Source organism: Capra hircus, chromosome 5 (assembly GCF_001704415.2).
Source record: "Capra hircus breed San Clemente chromosome 5, ASM170441v1, whole genome shotgun sequence".
Taxonomy (NCBI): Eukaryota; Metazoa; Chordata; class Mammalia; order Artiodactyla; family Bovidae; genus Capra; species Capra hircus.
This window is the reverse complement of record NC_030812.1, coordinates 30,686,953-30,705,393: the sequence shown is the minus strand read 5'-3', so window position 1 is coordinate 30,705,393 and position 18,441 is coordinate 30,686,953. Positions and strand designations below refer to the sequence as shown.

Here is an 18,441-nt window from a genome sequence, read left to right as displayed (position 1 = left end):
CAGTCCATGGGACTGCAGAGCTGGACACAACTGAGTGACTAACATATACACCATGGTTTTTCCAGTGCTCATGTATGGATGTGAGAGCTGGACCATAGAGAAGGCTGAGCACCAAAGAATTGATGCTTTCAAACTAGTGCTGGAGAAAACTCTTCAAAGTCCTTTGGACAACAAAATCAAACCAGTCAATCCTAAAGGAAATCAACCCTGAATATTCCACTGGAAGGACTGATGCTGAAGCTGAAACTCCAATACTTTGGCCACTTGATGCGAACAGCCAACTCACTGTAAAAGACCCTGATGCTGGGAAAGACTGATGGCAAGAGGAGAAGAGTGAGACAGAGGATGAGGTGGTTGGATGGCATCAATGGACGTGAGTTTGAGCAAACTGAGGGAGATAGTGAAGGACAGTGAAGTTTGGCATGCTGCAGTCCATGGCGTGGCAAAGAGTCAGACATGACTTAGCGACTGAATAACAACTTTGTAAAAATATCACCTCTTCAAGATTTACAGAAGTCTTGAAGATTAAATTAAAATTAACTATTAATAGATAAACAAATTTCGTTATTAACAGTAAGCTGGTATCAGACTGGAACTTGGTTTTCTCTGTTAAGAGAACAGTTTTCTTGGCATGTGGCTTTTGATAAAACTGAGAATTTCATTGCCTTTAAGTGATTTATATTTGTTTTTAAAACCTTTTGCAACTTTGGTAAAGTAAATAAATATTTCACAATGATCTATGAAGAATGTGGCACACACAGATAAGCTCATTTTGCTTCTACAAAAAATTAATCCTTCATTGTCAGACTTTTGCTATCCTGATGTTCTTAGAACATGGCAACTGTCTACTTCTAAACCAAGGAATTTAAAACAGGTAAACAAAGGCTATAAATGAAACAGTCAGGGGACTGGGAAATCCAAGATGGCTGCTTGACTTTTCCTGGCTCCCTGATAAACCGCATTTCTTGTTTGATGGGACTGACCACTAACCCTGGCTAGAGGGTTAATGCCTTCACAAAAAACTGTTTCACTTAATAGTAAATTCTAGTTTTGTTAACTGAGATCTATGTTGACCAAGACTTATTTCCCAGATAGCTCCTTGCTGTTATATTTTATTGCTAAGACATTTAACTTAATTTTTCTAAAGCTTATCTCAGTAATCTACCTTTGGATGGAGAGCAGATACCCTGTGACATAAAATAACCTGTATCAATCAATGAACTATATGCCAATTGGAGCTTATGGAAAAAACAAAATAGAGCCCTTGGGTTTCTAGAACAGGAAATTTCCAGAGGCCGGAAAAAGTCATACTAAGAATAGTCAATTTGCTCAATTATACACAGTATATCAGGCTCTAAAACAAGAAAATTTAACAGAATGTCGTATTTATACAGATTCTTGGTCAGTAGCCAACGACCAAGATTGGCCAGTTGGCTTCCCCTAAGCATAAAGAATAACTGGCGAATTCACTCCAAAGAGCTATGGGGAAAGCAATTATGGTCTGACATTTGGGAAACTGTTCAAACTACTACTGTTTCAGTCTCTCATGTAGATGCTCACAGTGTCCCAAATTCTAGGAAATAATGGTATAACTCTATTAGAAATGAACAAACCTGAATTCAAGCAGAACTTGATCCAGACTCCAGCAACTTAAAATGTTCGACTTCATGCACACACCAAAAATGGGGCCATTTGGGAGAAACAACATACAGGTGGGCTCAGGATCGAGGTTATTTCTTTAACTATAGATCTCATTAAATGTGTTATTTTACGATGTCCAATTTGTCAACAATTAAGCATAGAAGCTTGCAACAACCAGTAAAGGACAAGTGGCACATGGCAAGCTGCCTGGGCAAATACAGCAAACTGATTATATTGGTCCATTAATTTGGGAAGAAGGATGCCAATGTGTGTGAACTGCTGTGAACACCTATTCTGGATATTTAGTGGCCATTCCCTTGGGGAAAGCCAATCAGAGTAATACTATTAAAACACTGGAGATAATTAATCTATATTATGGTGTTCCACTTCAAATTCAGAGTGACAATGGATCACATTTTAAAGTAAGTTAATAGAAGAGTTTGTCCAGGAACATAATGTACAATGGATTTTTCATATTTTATTATCCTCAAGATGCTGGCTTGACTGAAAGAATGAATGATCTGCTTAAATAACAATTAATTAAACTTGGAGAGGGTTCTTATAAAAACTGAAGGACTAATTTAAATACTGCCCTCAATATTTTAAATAATAGACCTATAGGAGAATTAGAAACTCCTTTGATGAGGATGACTATTCTAAACGTACAGATTCGTAAAACAGAGTTCCATCCTGAGACAGCTAGAATTAGAAAGTCAGCCCAGGAGCACCAGTTCCTTTCTGAGCTACTCCTGAGGCCTCAAGACTGGATTTGTCACCTACACATGAACAGATACCTTCTAAAGGAGTGATATGTGCTATTTCAACTGGTGTTGCAATTAAAATGTCTCCCAGACACTTTGAATTAATCCAAGAATGCTTCAGTTTAGCATTAACATGGATTTGTGTCCATGGGGAGTTACAGACCTAGACTACCAAGGAGAAATTTGAGTAATTTTACTAAATGAGGAAAAGGATGATCTACTTATTAATAAACATAATCAAGTTGTCAATTGCTGATTCTTCCATTTGTAACTGACAAAGTACAAAACGGAGAACCTCCCACCTTAGAGGGTTTGGGTCCACAAATGAAATACATATTAAAAAAAAAAAAAAAGAAAAGAAATACATACTATTGAAGCTAAAGTCTGGGTGAGGCAGCCTAACCATCCTCCCATACCTGCGGCTGATATGACTGCACAGGGGAAGGATATCATCATATAATCTCCAGACAGGAAAAATGGAAATGTGCCATTAACATACTGTTATTCTCTAGAAAAGACTCTTCTTGGAGACTTACTGTAATGTGGATTGTTATTCATACCTCAACTCCTGATTATCTGCTACTCTTAAGAAAAGAACATGACAAAAAATGTTGGAGAATCTTCAGATGGAGAAATAGGAGCCAGACCCAAACTCAGGATAACTTCACCTGCCTTGCAAACAAGGCTTTGACTTTCTATGGACAAAATTTATCTGTCTGCTATATTACATCAATTTCATGTGTTACTCATTTTGTCTGGGGGAGAGTATTAGTTGTGGCATTTTACTGGGAATTGTTTGGACTTTAATAATCACACCACTTACTGATAGACTATGATAAGCCTACCAAGAGACTGCTAAGTGGACCAACATCTCACATTTGGGAATCCTACTTATCACAGAACTTCATCAAGTATTGTGAATGGACTATCTTCCCTAAATCCTATGTTTTTTAAAATAGCCCCTCAACTTGTATGTATTGTAATCAGTTATTTAGAAACTAACTTCTATGTATCAGTTAGGAACCCCTTTTTCCAGATGCCTAACACATATTGATCATTATTACTTTTCCTCCATGAGAACTTAGGTATTGTGGACTCAAATCCTATTCCTTACTCTCTCTATTCCCAGTATTAGCTTCCCCTTAAACCTTTATGAAAGATTTTGCAAGGAATCAAAGAGTTACAAAATTTCATAAACATAACCATACCTTAATAGAACATTTTGTTGTTACTACTGTAACTGCCAATAACTTAATGGATGTAGGAGTTGATGCACAAAAACGTACTTCTCATTCATGGTGGGTCTTTTTCTTTACTAAATCCCCTACTGCTCAAAGATTCTTTTCTGCACTGTTTAACCCATTACATATTTCTTTGATCACTTTATTTCTGTTGACTATCTGGAACTGTTATTTGACTTATAGAATTAAACAGACTGTTCATGTTACTCTGCCTTATTCCTATGCTCTTCAGTCTGAACAATTCTGAGGTCAACTGGTAAGGATGAGTCTTGTTCAGGCTTCAGAAATAGGGGAGCAGGCCTCTGACCCACTTCTGACCTTGCCCAGACAATGCCTGGACTACATGCCTGCCTATAAGCACATCAACTGTTACCATCAGGTCAATCGGCACATTAGAGAACAAAGGGAGTAGGACTTGAAATCCCTAAGCCCCTGAGGGCCTGGCCAGCCTCTCTTCCCCATCTAAAAATTCTTAAGACTCAGGAAGATAAAACAAACAGCACTGTAAAATTAAAGTAAAACTAGAGCTGAATCTTTTTGAAGTAATCTTTTAAAATTATTTTTACTATCAGTCACCAAAAACTATGCGGAGATGATATTTACAATGTTACATTCTCACAAGAGCTGATTTTTTGCACACAAACTGATGCTATCAGCTTGCGGCCTGAGATTACAAACAGAAGCCCGCAAAATTGCAATCTGAAGTCTCACCTGTGGGGTGGACGTACCACCCAGGATCCTTCCAACTGGGAATCCAGATTGCTGTTAACAAGGGACTGGCCAGTGCTGTTCAAGTCTGGACATAGGCTGTTGGCCCAATTCTGTTACTTGTCTCTACTGTTTTTTATTTTTTTAATGATTGTATATTTAAATTAAGTCAAATAACCTTCTATAAAAAAACTGAATTTGTTTATTTGTGGTAATGAGTGGTTTCTTTTGTTAACGAATTCTTCAAACCTAAAGCGAAAGTAAAACTCTCGGCAAAACAAGGAGTAAATTGAAATGTCCAGAATCAGCAAGTTCTTAGAGACAAAAGTAGACTAGTGGTTGCCAGGGGCTGGGAAAAGAGAAATGGAAGTGACTGCTGAAGTATAAGGCGTTTCTTTCTGGGGTGATGTAAATGTTCAGAAATTAGATCATGGTGATGGTTGTTGGCCTCTAAATATATCAAGAACCAGTGAATTGTACATCAAAAGAAGGAATTCTATCATATGCAAATTATCTCAATTATACTTACATATGGAGAAGAGCACAAAACTGGAATTAGTGCTCTCACTGCTGGGACCCCAGGTTCAATCCCTGTTTGGGGAACTAAGATCCCACAAGCCATGCTGTGAGGCCAAAAAAAGTCAAGCCAATACACAAGAAGACAGAAAACTCAGACGCTAGAAAAGAAATCAGAATAGGACATAAACATACCCTGGTGATTTGGGAAATCTCAGGAAGCAGAACTTCTCTAGAATCTTAACAAGAATGTCAGTGAATCAAACACGGCAATAGCATGAACTAGACAGAATTCACCAGAAGTTAAAGAAAACAATAAAAAATTTTATTGAAGTGAAATATTTATTTACTGAGTATAACTGATAAGAATTCTAATATTTATTTGTATTACTTTGTGAAAAGATTTTTCTCCACAAATTCAATACAGAATATTCCTCTTCCTTTACATCGGCTGCAGCTGTATATGGAGCTTGCTGCAAATATTCTACTAGACCTCAAAACAAAGACAATCCAGAGGAAAATGGGTGTGAACAAAGACGTGAGAAATCAGGGCATCAGGCACATTTTGAACAGTACATGAGTAAAGGATATAAATAAAAGGAAATAGGTCACAAAAAATTTTTAAGAAGAGAGTGACATTAAACATTTTGGGCAAAAAAATGTAGAGTTTAAGAAATAATTAGAAAGATTAAGCCAGTGGTAGATGGAACTAAAAGGAAGAAAGGATAGATACATTACGTTACTTTTTCTTAGAGAAAATTTTACTAATACAAGCACTAGGAAACAAAGTTTAGAATAGGCACTAGCAGTAGAAATAAAGTAAAAAAGAGATACAGTTTTCACCTTGGAAAAATGAATAGGTTTTCAGTAAATATATACACACACACACACACACACACACGTAATTGCATGAAGAGAAAATTCTAGTGGAAATATACGCCAAAAGCTTAATTGGATTATCTCTGAAGACCATAGTTACAGAGAAATAATTACCTCCTTCAATTTGTCCTCTTTAATTTTATGATAAAAATATATATTTATAGGGTGAGAAAAACAGAACAGTACCATTACAGAAATTAATAGGACTTTATAACTGATTGGACAAAGGGGAAAAGGAAAAAGATAACTCAAAGGCAATACTAAGATATTAAGCCTACAACTTTGCCTTCAAGGATCTAAAAATACACTTGAAAGAATCTAACATATATATATACGTAAACATATAATAAAAACAATGTCTAACAAGGCACTATCTCAGTTAAGTGAAAGACTGCAACAGATAAATTTCAACCTAATTGTTGTGCAATCAACCATATACTCATTGCTCCTCACGCAATCATACACCAAGCCAGTTTATCGAAGTATTTTCCTATCAAAGGTAGTTTCAAAAGGAATTCTTATGCCAAGTAAGAGTGTAAGATTTCTTCCATATTATAAACAGTAATAATGCCAGCTAATACTTGCTATGTGCAGGCATTCTGCAAATTAATTCACCTATATCCTATGAGGTAGGCACCATTTTTTACTCCAAAGAGATGAGAAAACTGAGGCCCAAGGTAACTTGCCCAAGGCCAAAGAGCTGTAGGCAGTGCAGCAAGGATCCAAATTGAGATGTGTCTGACTCAAGAGATCATCCTCTTAACCACTCAGTTAAGTTCAGTCACTCAGTCCTGTCCGACTCCTTGCAACCCCATGAACCACAGCATGCCAGGCTTCCCTGTCCATCACCAATTCCCAGAGTTTACCCAAATTCATGTCCGTTGAGTCGGTGATGCCATACAACCATCTCGTCCCGTTGTCCCCCTCTCCTCCTGCTTTCAATCGTTCCCAACATCAGGGCATCAAGTGGCCAAAATATTGGAGTTTCAGCTTCAGCATCAGTCCTTCTAATGAACACCCAGGACTGATTTCCTTTAGGATGGACTGACTGGATCTCCTTGCAGTCCAAGGGACTCTCAAGAGTCTTCTCCAACACCACAGTTCAAAAGCATCAATTCTTCAGTGCTCAGCTTTCAGTGCTCAGTCCAACTCTCACACCCATACATGACTACTGGAAAAAGCATAGCCTTGACTTGATGGACCTTTGTTGACAAAGTAATGTCTCTGCTTTTTAATATGCTGTCTAGGTTGGTCATAACTTTCCTTCCAAGGAGTAAGTGTCTTTTAAAAAATTTCATGGCTGCAGTCACCATCTGCAGTGATTTTGGAGCCCAAAAATATAAAGTCAGCCACTGTTTCCCCATCTCTGCCATGAAATGACGGGACCAGATGTCCTAAAAAATAAAGTCAGCTACTGTTTCTCCATCTATTTGCCATGAAATGATGGGACCGGATGCCATGATCTTAGTTTTCTGAATGTTGAACTTTAAGCCAACTTTTTCACTCTCCTCTTTCACTTTCATCAAGAGGCTCTTTAGTTCTTCTTCACTTTCTGCCATAAGGGTGGTGTCATCTACATATCTGAGGTTATTGATATTTCTCCCGACAATCTTGATTCCGGCTTGTGCTTCCTCCAGCCCAGCGTTTCTCATGATGTACTCTGCATAGAAGTTAAATAAGCAGGGTGACATACAGCCTTGACATACTCCTTTTCTTATTTGGAACCAGTCTGTTGTTCCATGTCCAGTTCTAAGTGCTGCTTCCTGATCTGAATATAGGCTTCTCAAGAAGCAGGTCAGGTGGTCCGGTATTCCCATCTCCTTCAGAATTTTCCACAGTTTATTGTGATCCACACAGTCAAAGGCTTTGGCATAGTCAATACAGAAGAAATAGACGTTTTTCTAGAACTCTCTTGCTTTTTCGATGATCCAGTGGATACTGGCAATTTGATCTCTGGTTCCTCTGCCTTTTCTAAAACCAGCTTGAACATCTGGAAGTTCATGGTTCACATATTGCTGAAGCCTGGCTTGGAGAATTCTGAGCATTACTTTACTAGCATGTGAAATGAGTGCAATTGTGCAGGAGTTTGAGCATTCTTTGGCATTGCCTTTCTTTGGGATTGGAATGAAAACTGACCTTTTCCAGTCCTGTGGCCACTGCTGAGTGTTCCAAATTTGCTGACATATTGAGTGCAGCACTTTCACAGCCATCAGGATTTGAAATACTAAACTTGACCTTTTAAGAGTCAGTTAATGAGAGTAATATACACCCAAATTTGTCAGCTATTACAACACCTGTGTAACAAATATTAGAAAACGCAACATAAATACACACATATCAAGTTGCTCACCTTTACTTTTACATTCCCCCACTTGAAAACATTTAAGATAGTAAATATAAAAATTCAGTTCAGTTTCAGTTGCTCAGTTGTGTCCAACTCTTTGCAACCCCAGACTATAGTGAGGCTTAATTTCTTCTCAAAAAATGAATGCAATGCCAGGATTTAAGTAAAAATAAACCAGTCATTTAATCATGTCCACTAAAGGAATACAATTTATGCAATCATAAGGTAAGTTCGCTTCGAAGGTACTGGAAATACACTATATCTTGTTCTGAGTGGAGGTTATGTATAAATAAAATGCAGAAAAGAATTGTGCTGCACCTCAGACTTGAGTGCTTTGTGTTGCTGCTATTGTTGTTTAGTCACTAAGTCCTGTCTTGACTCTTCTGTGACCCCACAGACTGCAGCCTGCCAAGCTCCTCTGTCCATGAGATTTTCCAGGCAAGAATACTGGAGTGGGTTGCCATTTCCTTCTCCAAGGGATCTTCCCAACCAGAGACTGAACCCGCATCTCCTGCACTGGCAGATGGATTCTTTACTACTGAGCCACCAGCGAAGCCCATGCTTGATGTTATACCTCAATAAAGATTTTAAAATTTTTTTTAAAAAAGGCAAGAGCTTTAGGCTCCAAAACACTATAGAAGAATTACAACAAAACAAGGAAAGTATTCATGGCACATGGCACACAGCTTTGATAGATGAGAAAACCAAAATAAAATAGGGGCAAAAAGAATCAACTGAGAGTTTTTAAGTCAATTCTTCAATTTCACAAGCAGAACAATGACCAACAGGCATAAGAAGTTCAATTTCACTAACTGAAGAAATGTAAATTCAGAAAATAGGACTCCCACTATCTTGCTCACCACTCTATCCCTAGTACTTGACAAATAGTATTTCCTAAAATAATGAGTATTTGTTATTAGTGAGGATGAAGAGAAAAGAACAGTCTTCCACAGTGCTGGAAACAATGTATGCTGATATAATCTTTCAGTAGAACAAACAGACGCATAAAAATCTTTTAAATGCATACCCTTGGACACAATTCCATCTATAGGAACTTATAAAAGTCATGTGTACCAGACTATTTTATATAAATTATTTATAAGACAATAAACTATAAGCAACCCAAACATCCACCAATCAAAAGCTGGTAAAATAAATTATAGGAACTACTCAAATACTATGTGCCCATTTAAAATAACAAGAAAATACCCAATACATAAATACTGTTAAGTGATAAAAGGCAACTGCATAAGAGTCATATAGTAACAAGTGATTTTTATAGAAATACATAAATGCTGGTACTACAGGCACAAAAAAAGGTCTGAGACACTACTGTCAAAATGTTTATCAAAAGTTACTTTTGGAGGATGGGATTACAGATGAGCTTTTACTTTCTACATTGTACATGCTTGTATTAATTTTTACCACAAGCATTTATTACCTTTGTAATAAGAAAAAATTAACAAGAAGAATGTATGAGCATTTCACAGGACATACTATGTATCAATGCCACAATGTACTAAATCCCCTTAAATTTGAATTTGGACTTACCACAGCTAAACCCTTAGAATTAACATCCTACAGGAGTCATATTTTTCACCCATTAATTCCAGAATGTTCCTAAAATCAGTTCTCTAAAGAGGATCAATAACCCCAAATTAAAAGAATCACTGGATTCTCGAAAAGGTACTGAAATCCGAAAGAATATCTCTATATTGGATAACTACCAGATCATTCATTCATTCATTAAGTTTACTGAAGGTGCTTTAGAGGATACACAGAAAAGTCTCTGTTCTTGCTAAGATAAATACACAGAAAATAAGACAAGATGTAATTTAAAAGGTAAAGCAGGGGAAACACACCCACACATGTTGCTGTTTAGTCACTGAGTCGTGTCCGACTCTTTCCTGATCCCATGAACTGTAGCCAGCCAGGCTCTTCTGTCCATGAGATTTCCCAGGCAAGAATGCTGGAGTGGGTTGCCATTTCCTTCTCAAGGGGATCTTCCTGACCCAGGGACTGAAACCGCATCTCCTGCATTGGCAGGTCACTGAGCCATCAGGGAAGCCCATACATACATACACACACACACACACACACACACACAAACACACACACATATAAATACACACACATGCATAGAGTGGACAAATTGATGTGAGATGTATTTCACCCTGGATTTCAAATCTTTACCATAATAAAAGAAATGTAGAAAACTTTTAGAATGGGCAAGACAGCAATAGACTTCCTCTTAAAATACCACTTTTTATCCACTACTTTCTCTTCTAGAGCCATCAGACAGCCTCAATAAATGCTTCTCTCTCTTAAGAAGAATGTGCTCCTGGCAATCAGAGGAGGTAGAGGGATTAAAGATAGGAGACAGCCAAAATGACTGAATAATCTGCAAAAATTGGGAATATTTAATCCACAAATCTAAAGGGTTTCCTGTACAATTATTCCCAATAATGAGTCCACTAATATCTTGCTTTTTAATTTCTTTTCCTATGCCATAAAAAAGAGAATTCAAACCCTATTATCCTAAGGGTAAGTCTGAAACACCTTACCTCAAAACATAACCTTTTCTTAAAAAAAAGTGAAATATTTGACTCATAAATCCATATGAAGTAGTCATCAAGTTCAGCCCTATTATCTTGTGATTTTATTAAACAAATATATTCTTACCTGCAATTGGAATATCACTATTCACTTGCTTCCAAGTCATTTACAATAATGTTAAATAGGACCATTTCAGGTAGCAAAACTGAAAATAGCATTATTTACAATTCTGTCCAGAAAAAAAAAATCCCTTTATTACTATTATTTTATTTTTCTCCTCTTAAAAGTCATCACCCAGTCATCACATAATGTACCTTCCCCTTCCAACCAGACACTGATTGGACTCTTTTCAAAAAGATTTTTAGAAAATGTAAATGACTAACATTCACTTGTTTTCCTGTGACCGTATTATTAACCAGTTCAAAAGTTACACTTAAGTTAGTTTCCCCTTTAACACTACTCTCCCAAACCGAAAATGTTAACTCTAAGTTTTCAGTGATCTATTAGAGAATCCACCTACGGTAAGAATGCACTAAAGCTAAACAAGTAGCTAGACACTAAACAGAAAAACTAGAAGGCTGGATTCAGAATAGCAGTGTCATACATAATGAAAGTGATCAATACTAAATTCTAAACTTCAAACCCCAGTTCAGCAGCAAACATCAACCACAAAAGAAATATGAAGTTGAAATTAATCACAAAAGAATTATACCATATAAAAAAATTATACTTACATTTCGATGGAACTGTGTAAAGGACTGAATCATGTAGAATCGATGCATGTACACTATAGCAGTGTTGATCGTCAATTGTGAGCTAAAATGTTCAAGTTAAGGACCCAAAACAGATAGTACAATCCCCCAAAATACAATCTCTATATGCCCCCAAAAGGACCATGCAGCCAAGCACAGTAGATGCTCTTAAATGAAAATCATACTTACCTCTTTGCGGTGCGGAGAAAGGGAATTCTCTACCCTATTGGTGGGACTGTAAACTGATGCTGCTACTATGAAAAACAGTATGGAAGTTCCTCAAAAAAACTAAAAACAGAGTTGCCATATGATCGAGCAATCCCACTCCTGGGCATATATTCATAGAAAATTCTTCTAATTCAAAAAGATACATGCACTGTAATGTTCACAGCAGCACTATTTACAAAAGCCAAGGTATGGAAACAACCTAAACGTCCATGGACAGATGAATGGATAAAGAACATGTGGTGCATATACGCAATGGAGTATTACTCAGCCATAAACAACTGTATATAATATATACAGATAAGCAAACAGATAACAGCATAGGGAACTATATTCAATATCCTGTAAAAAACCATAATGGAAAAGGACATTTATATATACGTATAACTAAATCACTTTGCTGTACACCAGAAACTAACACAATGTTGGAAATCAATAATTATAATTCTTCAATTTTAAACAAAGATATCATACTTGCCTCTCAGAATTAAAAAGCAAATCTGTTTTCATCAAACTATTGACACTTAACACAATGCCTTCTATGAAACAGGTATCACTATAAACTTGCTGAATTAATAAACAAGGTCTCAATATGTGTGGGTCGAGGACTACAAACAAAACTACTTAAGACCTGTCACCTGTCTACTGAAAATCCTGCCAAGGTGATCCATTAGCACAGAGTCTCTCTTCACACTGATTCACAACACCCTTCCCTGATCTGTCCTCTAGGTATGCTTCTGCTTATCTCATCTTCTCAAGCCCTCCCCGATCTGCCCCCTAGGCTGCTGCTCAGTTGTGTCGCCAGGCTTCCCTGTCTTCTACCATCTCCCAGAGCTTGCTCACACTCATGTCCACTGAGTCAGTGATGCCATCCACCCATCTCATCCTCTGTCGTCCCCTTCTCCTCCTGCCTTCAATCTTTCCCAGCATCACGGTCTTTTCAAATGAGTCAGTTCTTCACATCAGGTGGCCAAAGTATTGGAGTTTCAGCTTCAGCACCAGTCCTTTTAATGAACATTCAGGACTGATTTCCTCCTAGGAATGTTTCCACTAATCTCATCTTCTAAGCTCCAGCAATTAACTTTTCAGTTCTACTTCCCTCTGGCAACCAAACCTTCTCAAAGGTGATCCCTGCGACCAGAAACACTTTGGTATTTAATGAATTATTTGATATTCACTGAAAAGAAAAATTTCGATTTTAACTTTTAACACAATTTTTAAAGATTATGCTCCATTTCCAATTTCTACAGAATATTGGTTATATTCCTCTTGTTGTAAAATATAAAATACATCCTTGTAGTCTACCTCACACCCAGTAGTTTGTACCTCCCACTCCCACCCTTACATTGCCCCCTCACCGCTACCCACTGCTAACCATTAGTTTGTTCTCTAGATCTGAGTCTACCTTTTTGTTTCCACTAGTTGTATTCCTTAGGTTCCACATGTAAATAATATACATTTGTCTTTTTCTTTCTGACTGTTTCACTGAGTATGATAACCTCTAGGTCCATCCACATTGCTGTAAATGGCATTACTTCATACTTTTTTATAGCTAAATAGTATTCCATTGTCTATATATACCACCTATTCTTCATTCATTCATCTGTCCATGAACATTCAGTTTGCTACCATATCGTGGCAACTATAAGCAATGCTGCTATGAACAAACTGAGTGCTCATATCTTTCCAAATGAGTGTCTTTGTTTTTCCAGATATATACCTAGGTGTGGAATTGCTGGGTCATATAGTAATTCAATTTTTAGCTTTTTGAGAAACCTCTATTTGGTTTTCCACAATGACTGCACCAATATACACTACCACCAACACTGTCCAAGGGTTCTCTTGAAAAGGGAAATTTCTGAATGCCTTACTTAAAAAGACCTCAGAAAACAATCTGGGATATACACAGATGGGGGCTTCCCAGGTGGCCCTAGTGGTAAAGAAACCACCTGTTTACTATTGCAGAAGACGCAATAGACACAGGAACAACCCCTGGGTCAGGAAGATTCTCCGCCTCCACCCTCCCGGTAAGAAATAGCACCCCTCTCCAGTATTGGCAACCCACTCCAGTACTCTTGCCTGGAAAATCCCATGGACAGAGGAGCCTCGTAGGCTGCAGTCCACGGGGTCGCACAGACTCGGACACGACTGAAGCGACTTAGCAGCCAGTATTCTAGCCTGGAAATTTTTATGGGCAGAGGAGCCTGGCAGGCTACAGTCTATGGGGCCGCAAAGAGTGGAACACGACTGAGCACACAGAGATGAGACAGTACCACAGTAATACACACACAAGGAAAATACTAGGATGCACTAAAACAGAATTTAAAAAATTTTAACTCAGTACGGACTGGATGCTTAGGAAACACACTGAATATGGGCATCAAAGACACCTTTTTTCAAGTGAGGACAACCTTAAGAAAGAAACATACAGCCAGCAACACATTTAAATAGTAGTTGCGCCCAAAAACAATTTTTTTACTTCCTAAGTGGAAAGAACTTCAAAACTCTACAGCTTTGTCTGCTACAAAATGCGTAGGTTTTCTGACCAAAACACTTAAAGGGGAAAAAAAACCCACTAAATCTTTTAAATATGAGAAAAACGAATATATATTAGCATTTTGAGTAACTTAAAACCCCAGTATTTTATAAAAGATTTTTCAGAACATTAGATGTGTAAGTCTACTTGCCTACAAACTAAACTGACATCGTTCCTTCCTCTGAAATACTGTAAAACTCTTAACAGTAACTACTTTTTGAATATATAAGTGCCAAATATTGTGCTGGGCATAGAAATCAAATTCAAGAGGTATCATCCCATTTTATAAACCAGTCTTCAACAAGCAGTAAGTGGAAGGAACGGATTTTAAGCCAAAGCTGGGGTATTAATTCTAGGCCACCCTTTTAATAAGACCCTCAGGTACTGAAATTTCTCAAAACTCTCTATACACAGTAAGTTTAAGGCAGCCATCAACAGTGAAACCTCCACCAGACACTTTGGGCATAACAGAAAAGCAGAATCTCAAAGTCACCAGAACAGGAGATCACAACACACCGAAATGGGACTACTACTACTTTAAAATACAAAGCGGGAAGGAAACGCATTCCCACTAAGGCTGGTGGCACGGGTGAGCGAGCGGGAAATTAACTCCGCCTCCCTTCCCTCTCGCGAACACTTAACTTTTGCCCATCGTAGGCTCTCCTAACTAGACACCCAGTCCCTGCCCACCCTCCTCCCTTCTTGACTAACAGACCTTGAAGACTGGAAGCAGAGCAGGGCGGGACCGACTTCAAGGCCGAAAGGCCTAGGCCGCAAGGATACACGTTAAGACGTTGGCCCATGTCCTGGAGCAGATTGGCCGCCTGCTGGCGATTAGAAAGTTCTTTATCTGGATCTAAGCCAAAACGACGAGACGGGCTATTTTCCAGTTGTTCTCGAGTAAAATACCACCGTTTATTGTTGTTCTTCCTCTCTCCCTCCATAGTGCTTCAACCAGAAGGCAGCGGCGGCGGCTGCAAGCACTTCTCGGCGTCACCTAAGCGGCGACACACATCCGCTGTGCGGGGGCAACTGCGACGTGACGAACTTCCGCAAAGGCCGGACGGCTAGGTTGTGACACGCTTCCGGGGAGGAAGTAAAGGACCTACTTCCGGAATGGACCCCTGGTCAGCCTGCAGCCGAGTTAACAGCCAGTAGGCGATCAGAAAAACCTTGGTTCTAGGACGCAGGCGCCAGTCATGTGACCCTGAAAAGGCAAGGTGGGGTTAGGAGTTCTCGTTAAAAAAAAAAAGTCTCCTCTCGCGAGAACTATTTTGAGCCTTCGCGCCCTGAGCTAGGGGGCGAGGCAAAGGCTGTGGGTGGGTGAGGCTCCCGCCCTCGCGCCGCGTGGCGGTTTCTCGGAGAATTTCGCTTGTGACGGAGGTGGCTGTACAAAATGAGGCAGATAGAGAACTTGACAGAGAAAATGGGTAAGAGTGTCAAAAACTGAAAAAAGTAATCAAAGCGAGTAGCCCTATCCTATATCGTAACATAAAGCCACCGGAAGCTCTTGAATTAGTTGGTAGGAGTATAAATTACCCACTTGAAAAGCTTCAACGTGTAGCTAAATCCTCGAAAACACTAATGATTCGCCACGCTGAAGCAATTTAAAGGAATAAAATAATTTCATTTTATTAATAATTTAGTGCTTACCACATCGCTGACTCTTATTCAATCGGAACAGCCCGAAAAAGTGGTATTATCTTAACCCCATTGTATGACCGGATGAACTAAAACTGCTCCTTCCGTGTGGAAAACTTCCACTACCATCCTGCGCATGCAGATTTTTAAATTCCTGTCCACTGTCAAGCTATATCCCCGCTCCAAGCTTGAGGGCTGTTTGTTCCTAGGCAAGATACTTAATTTCTCTGTACCTGTTATAAATGGTATGCTGCTGCTGCTAAGTCGCTTCAGTCGTGTCCGACTCTGTGCAACCCCATAGACAGCAGCCCACCAGGCTCCGCCGTCCCTGGGATTCTCCAGGCAAGAACACTGGAGTGGGTTGCCATTTCCTTCTACAATGCATGAGTGAAAAGTGAAAGTGAAGTCGCTCAGTCGTGTCCGACTCTTTGTGACCCCATGGACTGCAGCCTACCAGGCTCCTCCACCCATGGGATTTTCCAGGCAAGAGTACTGGAGTGGGGTGCCATTGCCTTCTCCTAAATGGTATGCAGTACATACGATTTAGGTTCTGAAAAGGATTAAGTGATTTGATAAGTTACAAACAGTTACAGTAGTACTGGGCACATAGAAAACATTCAGTAGGTTTCCTCATAATATTTATTACATTATGTGAAGTTGAGGGTAGGAACAATACCATCTATGCTTTTATATCCTTAGCACCTACCTACTGTAGTCCTGGCCCTAGTAAATGAATGTTTGTCAAACAAATGGTCACTACAACCTATAATAAAGAAACTGAGGCTTGGGAGATTAGGTAATTTGCCCTACACTATACCACTTGTAAATGTAGATTTTAAAATCAAATATAATTTCATTGTTCTTGCTTTCCTGGAACAGTCAATTCACCTTGATTATATTTGAGTAATATTAGAACCTTTTGTCTTTTATAAAAAATATTTTGAGTTTTGTCATTTCTAGACATGGCGTTTCCCACTCAGTTTGATTCTAATTCATTCTCAGAAGTATTTTCTTTTACTGCAAGCCTTCCTCTGCCTATAGTTAGCATTAAGTGAAAGAGGAGAGTGAAAAAGTTGGCTCAACATTCAGAAAACAAAGATCATGGCATCTGGTCCCATCACTTCATGGGAAATAGATGGGGAAACAGTGGAAACCGTGTCAGACTTTATTTCTCTGGGCTCCAAAATCACTGCAGCTGGTGATTGCAGCCATGAAATTAAAAGACTCTTACTCCTTGGAAAGAAAATTATGACCAACCTAGATAGCATATTCAAAAGCAGAGACATTACTTTGCCAACAAAGGTCCATCTAGTCAAGGGCTATGGTTTTTCCAGTGGTCATGTATGGATGTGAGAGTTGGACTGTGAAGAAAGCTGAGCATCGAAGAATTGATGCTTTTGAACTGTGGTGTTGGAGAAGACTCTTGAAAGTCCCTTGGACTGCAAGGAGATCCAACCAGTCCATTCTAAAGGAGATCAGTCCTGGGTGTTCTTTAGTAGGAACGATGCTAAAGCTGAAACTCCAGTACTCTGGGCACCTCATCCGAAGAGTTGACTCATTGAAAAAGACTCTGATGCTGGGAGGGATTGGGGCAGGAGGAAAAGGGGATGACAGAGGATGAGATGGCTGGATGGCATCACTGACTCAATGGACATGAGTTTGAGTGAACTCCGGGAGTTGGTGATGGACAGGGAGGCCTGGCGTGCTGCAATTCATGGGATCGCAAAGAGTCGAACACGACTGACCGACTGAACTGAACTGAACTGACTGAAGTGTTAGTCACTCAGTTCTGTCTGACTCTTTGCAACCCCATGGACTATAGCCTGCCAGGCTCCTTTGTCCATGGGATTTTCCAGGCAAGAATACTGGAGTGGGTTGGCATTCCCTTCTCCCGGGGATCTTCCCGACCCAGGACTTGAACTCAGATCTCCTGCATTATAGACAGATTCACCATCTGAGCTACCATTAGCTCCATTTTACTCCAGAAAAATTGAGAAAATGATGATAGGTATGGAGTAAAGGGATAAAGTAGATGATTGAATAGTTAATCCCACTAGGGGATTGTAAATAGAAGTAGTATGAGAGACCCTTGTAAGTTAATAATTACTTAAGAAAGCAGGTTTGTTTAGCAACAAAATCATGCAACAGAAGCAAGAGATATGCCCCAAAATAATAAAACAATGGTGGCATCAGACTCACATGTGGCCCAGTGAGCTCAGTAAGTTAATGATCCCTAGGACATGCTTTCTGCACACATAAAAAAACAGTAATTTGTGCACCTAACTTGACCATGTAAGGGCAAGAAAACCCCCCTCCTCAACCTGGAGCAGAAGCTGATGATGGAAGCATGATGTCTACTCAAAGATAACGAAGTTCTGATCTTCCTGCCCACTTTTTCTTTAATTATAAAACTAGCCCAGTAAACTCCTGGGGCATGGCATCCTTTCTTCCATCTGCTTATAAGCCTCACAAGCATCCAATTTTAATAAATCACTGCTTATCTATCACTTTGTCTCTTGCTGAATTCTTTTTCTGTGCTGAGATATAAAGGACTGGTACCAGAGCTCTTCAGAGCCCCTGAAATGACACCAAATGGTTTCAAAAATACTTACTTCAAATTATAACATTAAACATTTTTTAT

At 39.0% G+C, this 18,441-nt stretch overlaps 2 protein-coding genes across 4 annotated transcripts in view; one reads left to right on the top strand and one right to left on the bottom strand.

The window, feature by feature from the left end:
• The window catches only part of CCNT1 (cyclin T1), a 40,695-nt gene extending 25,487 nt beyond the window's left edge, over positions 1-15,208 (bottom strand). Inside the window, exons 1-2 of one of the 2 annotated variants that reach the window (XM_018047538.1) lie at positions 14,943-15,208; positions 11,381-11,462 (exon numbers count right to left, since the gene is read on the bottom strand). In XM_018047538.1, the coding sequence (XP_017903027.1) occupies positions 11,381-11,462; positions 14,943-15,103 (243 nt within the window). In that variant the 5' untranslated portion in view covers positions 15,104-15,208. 2 annotated transcript variants of the gene reach the window in all.
• Positions 15,276-18,441, top strand: part of LOC102182479 — a 43,097-nt gene continuing 39,931 nt past the window's right edge. Inside the window, exon 1 of one of the 2 annotated variants that reach the window (XR_001918046.1) lies at positions 15,276-15,379. The gene's annotated coding sequence lies outside the window, so the exon portion shown is untranslated. Of the gene's footprint in view, positions 15,380-15,444; positions 15,590-18,441 lie in introns of those variants that run through there. The other variant, XR_001918045.1, reaches the window with a different exon arrangement.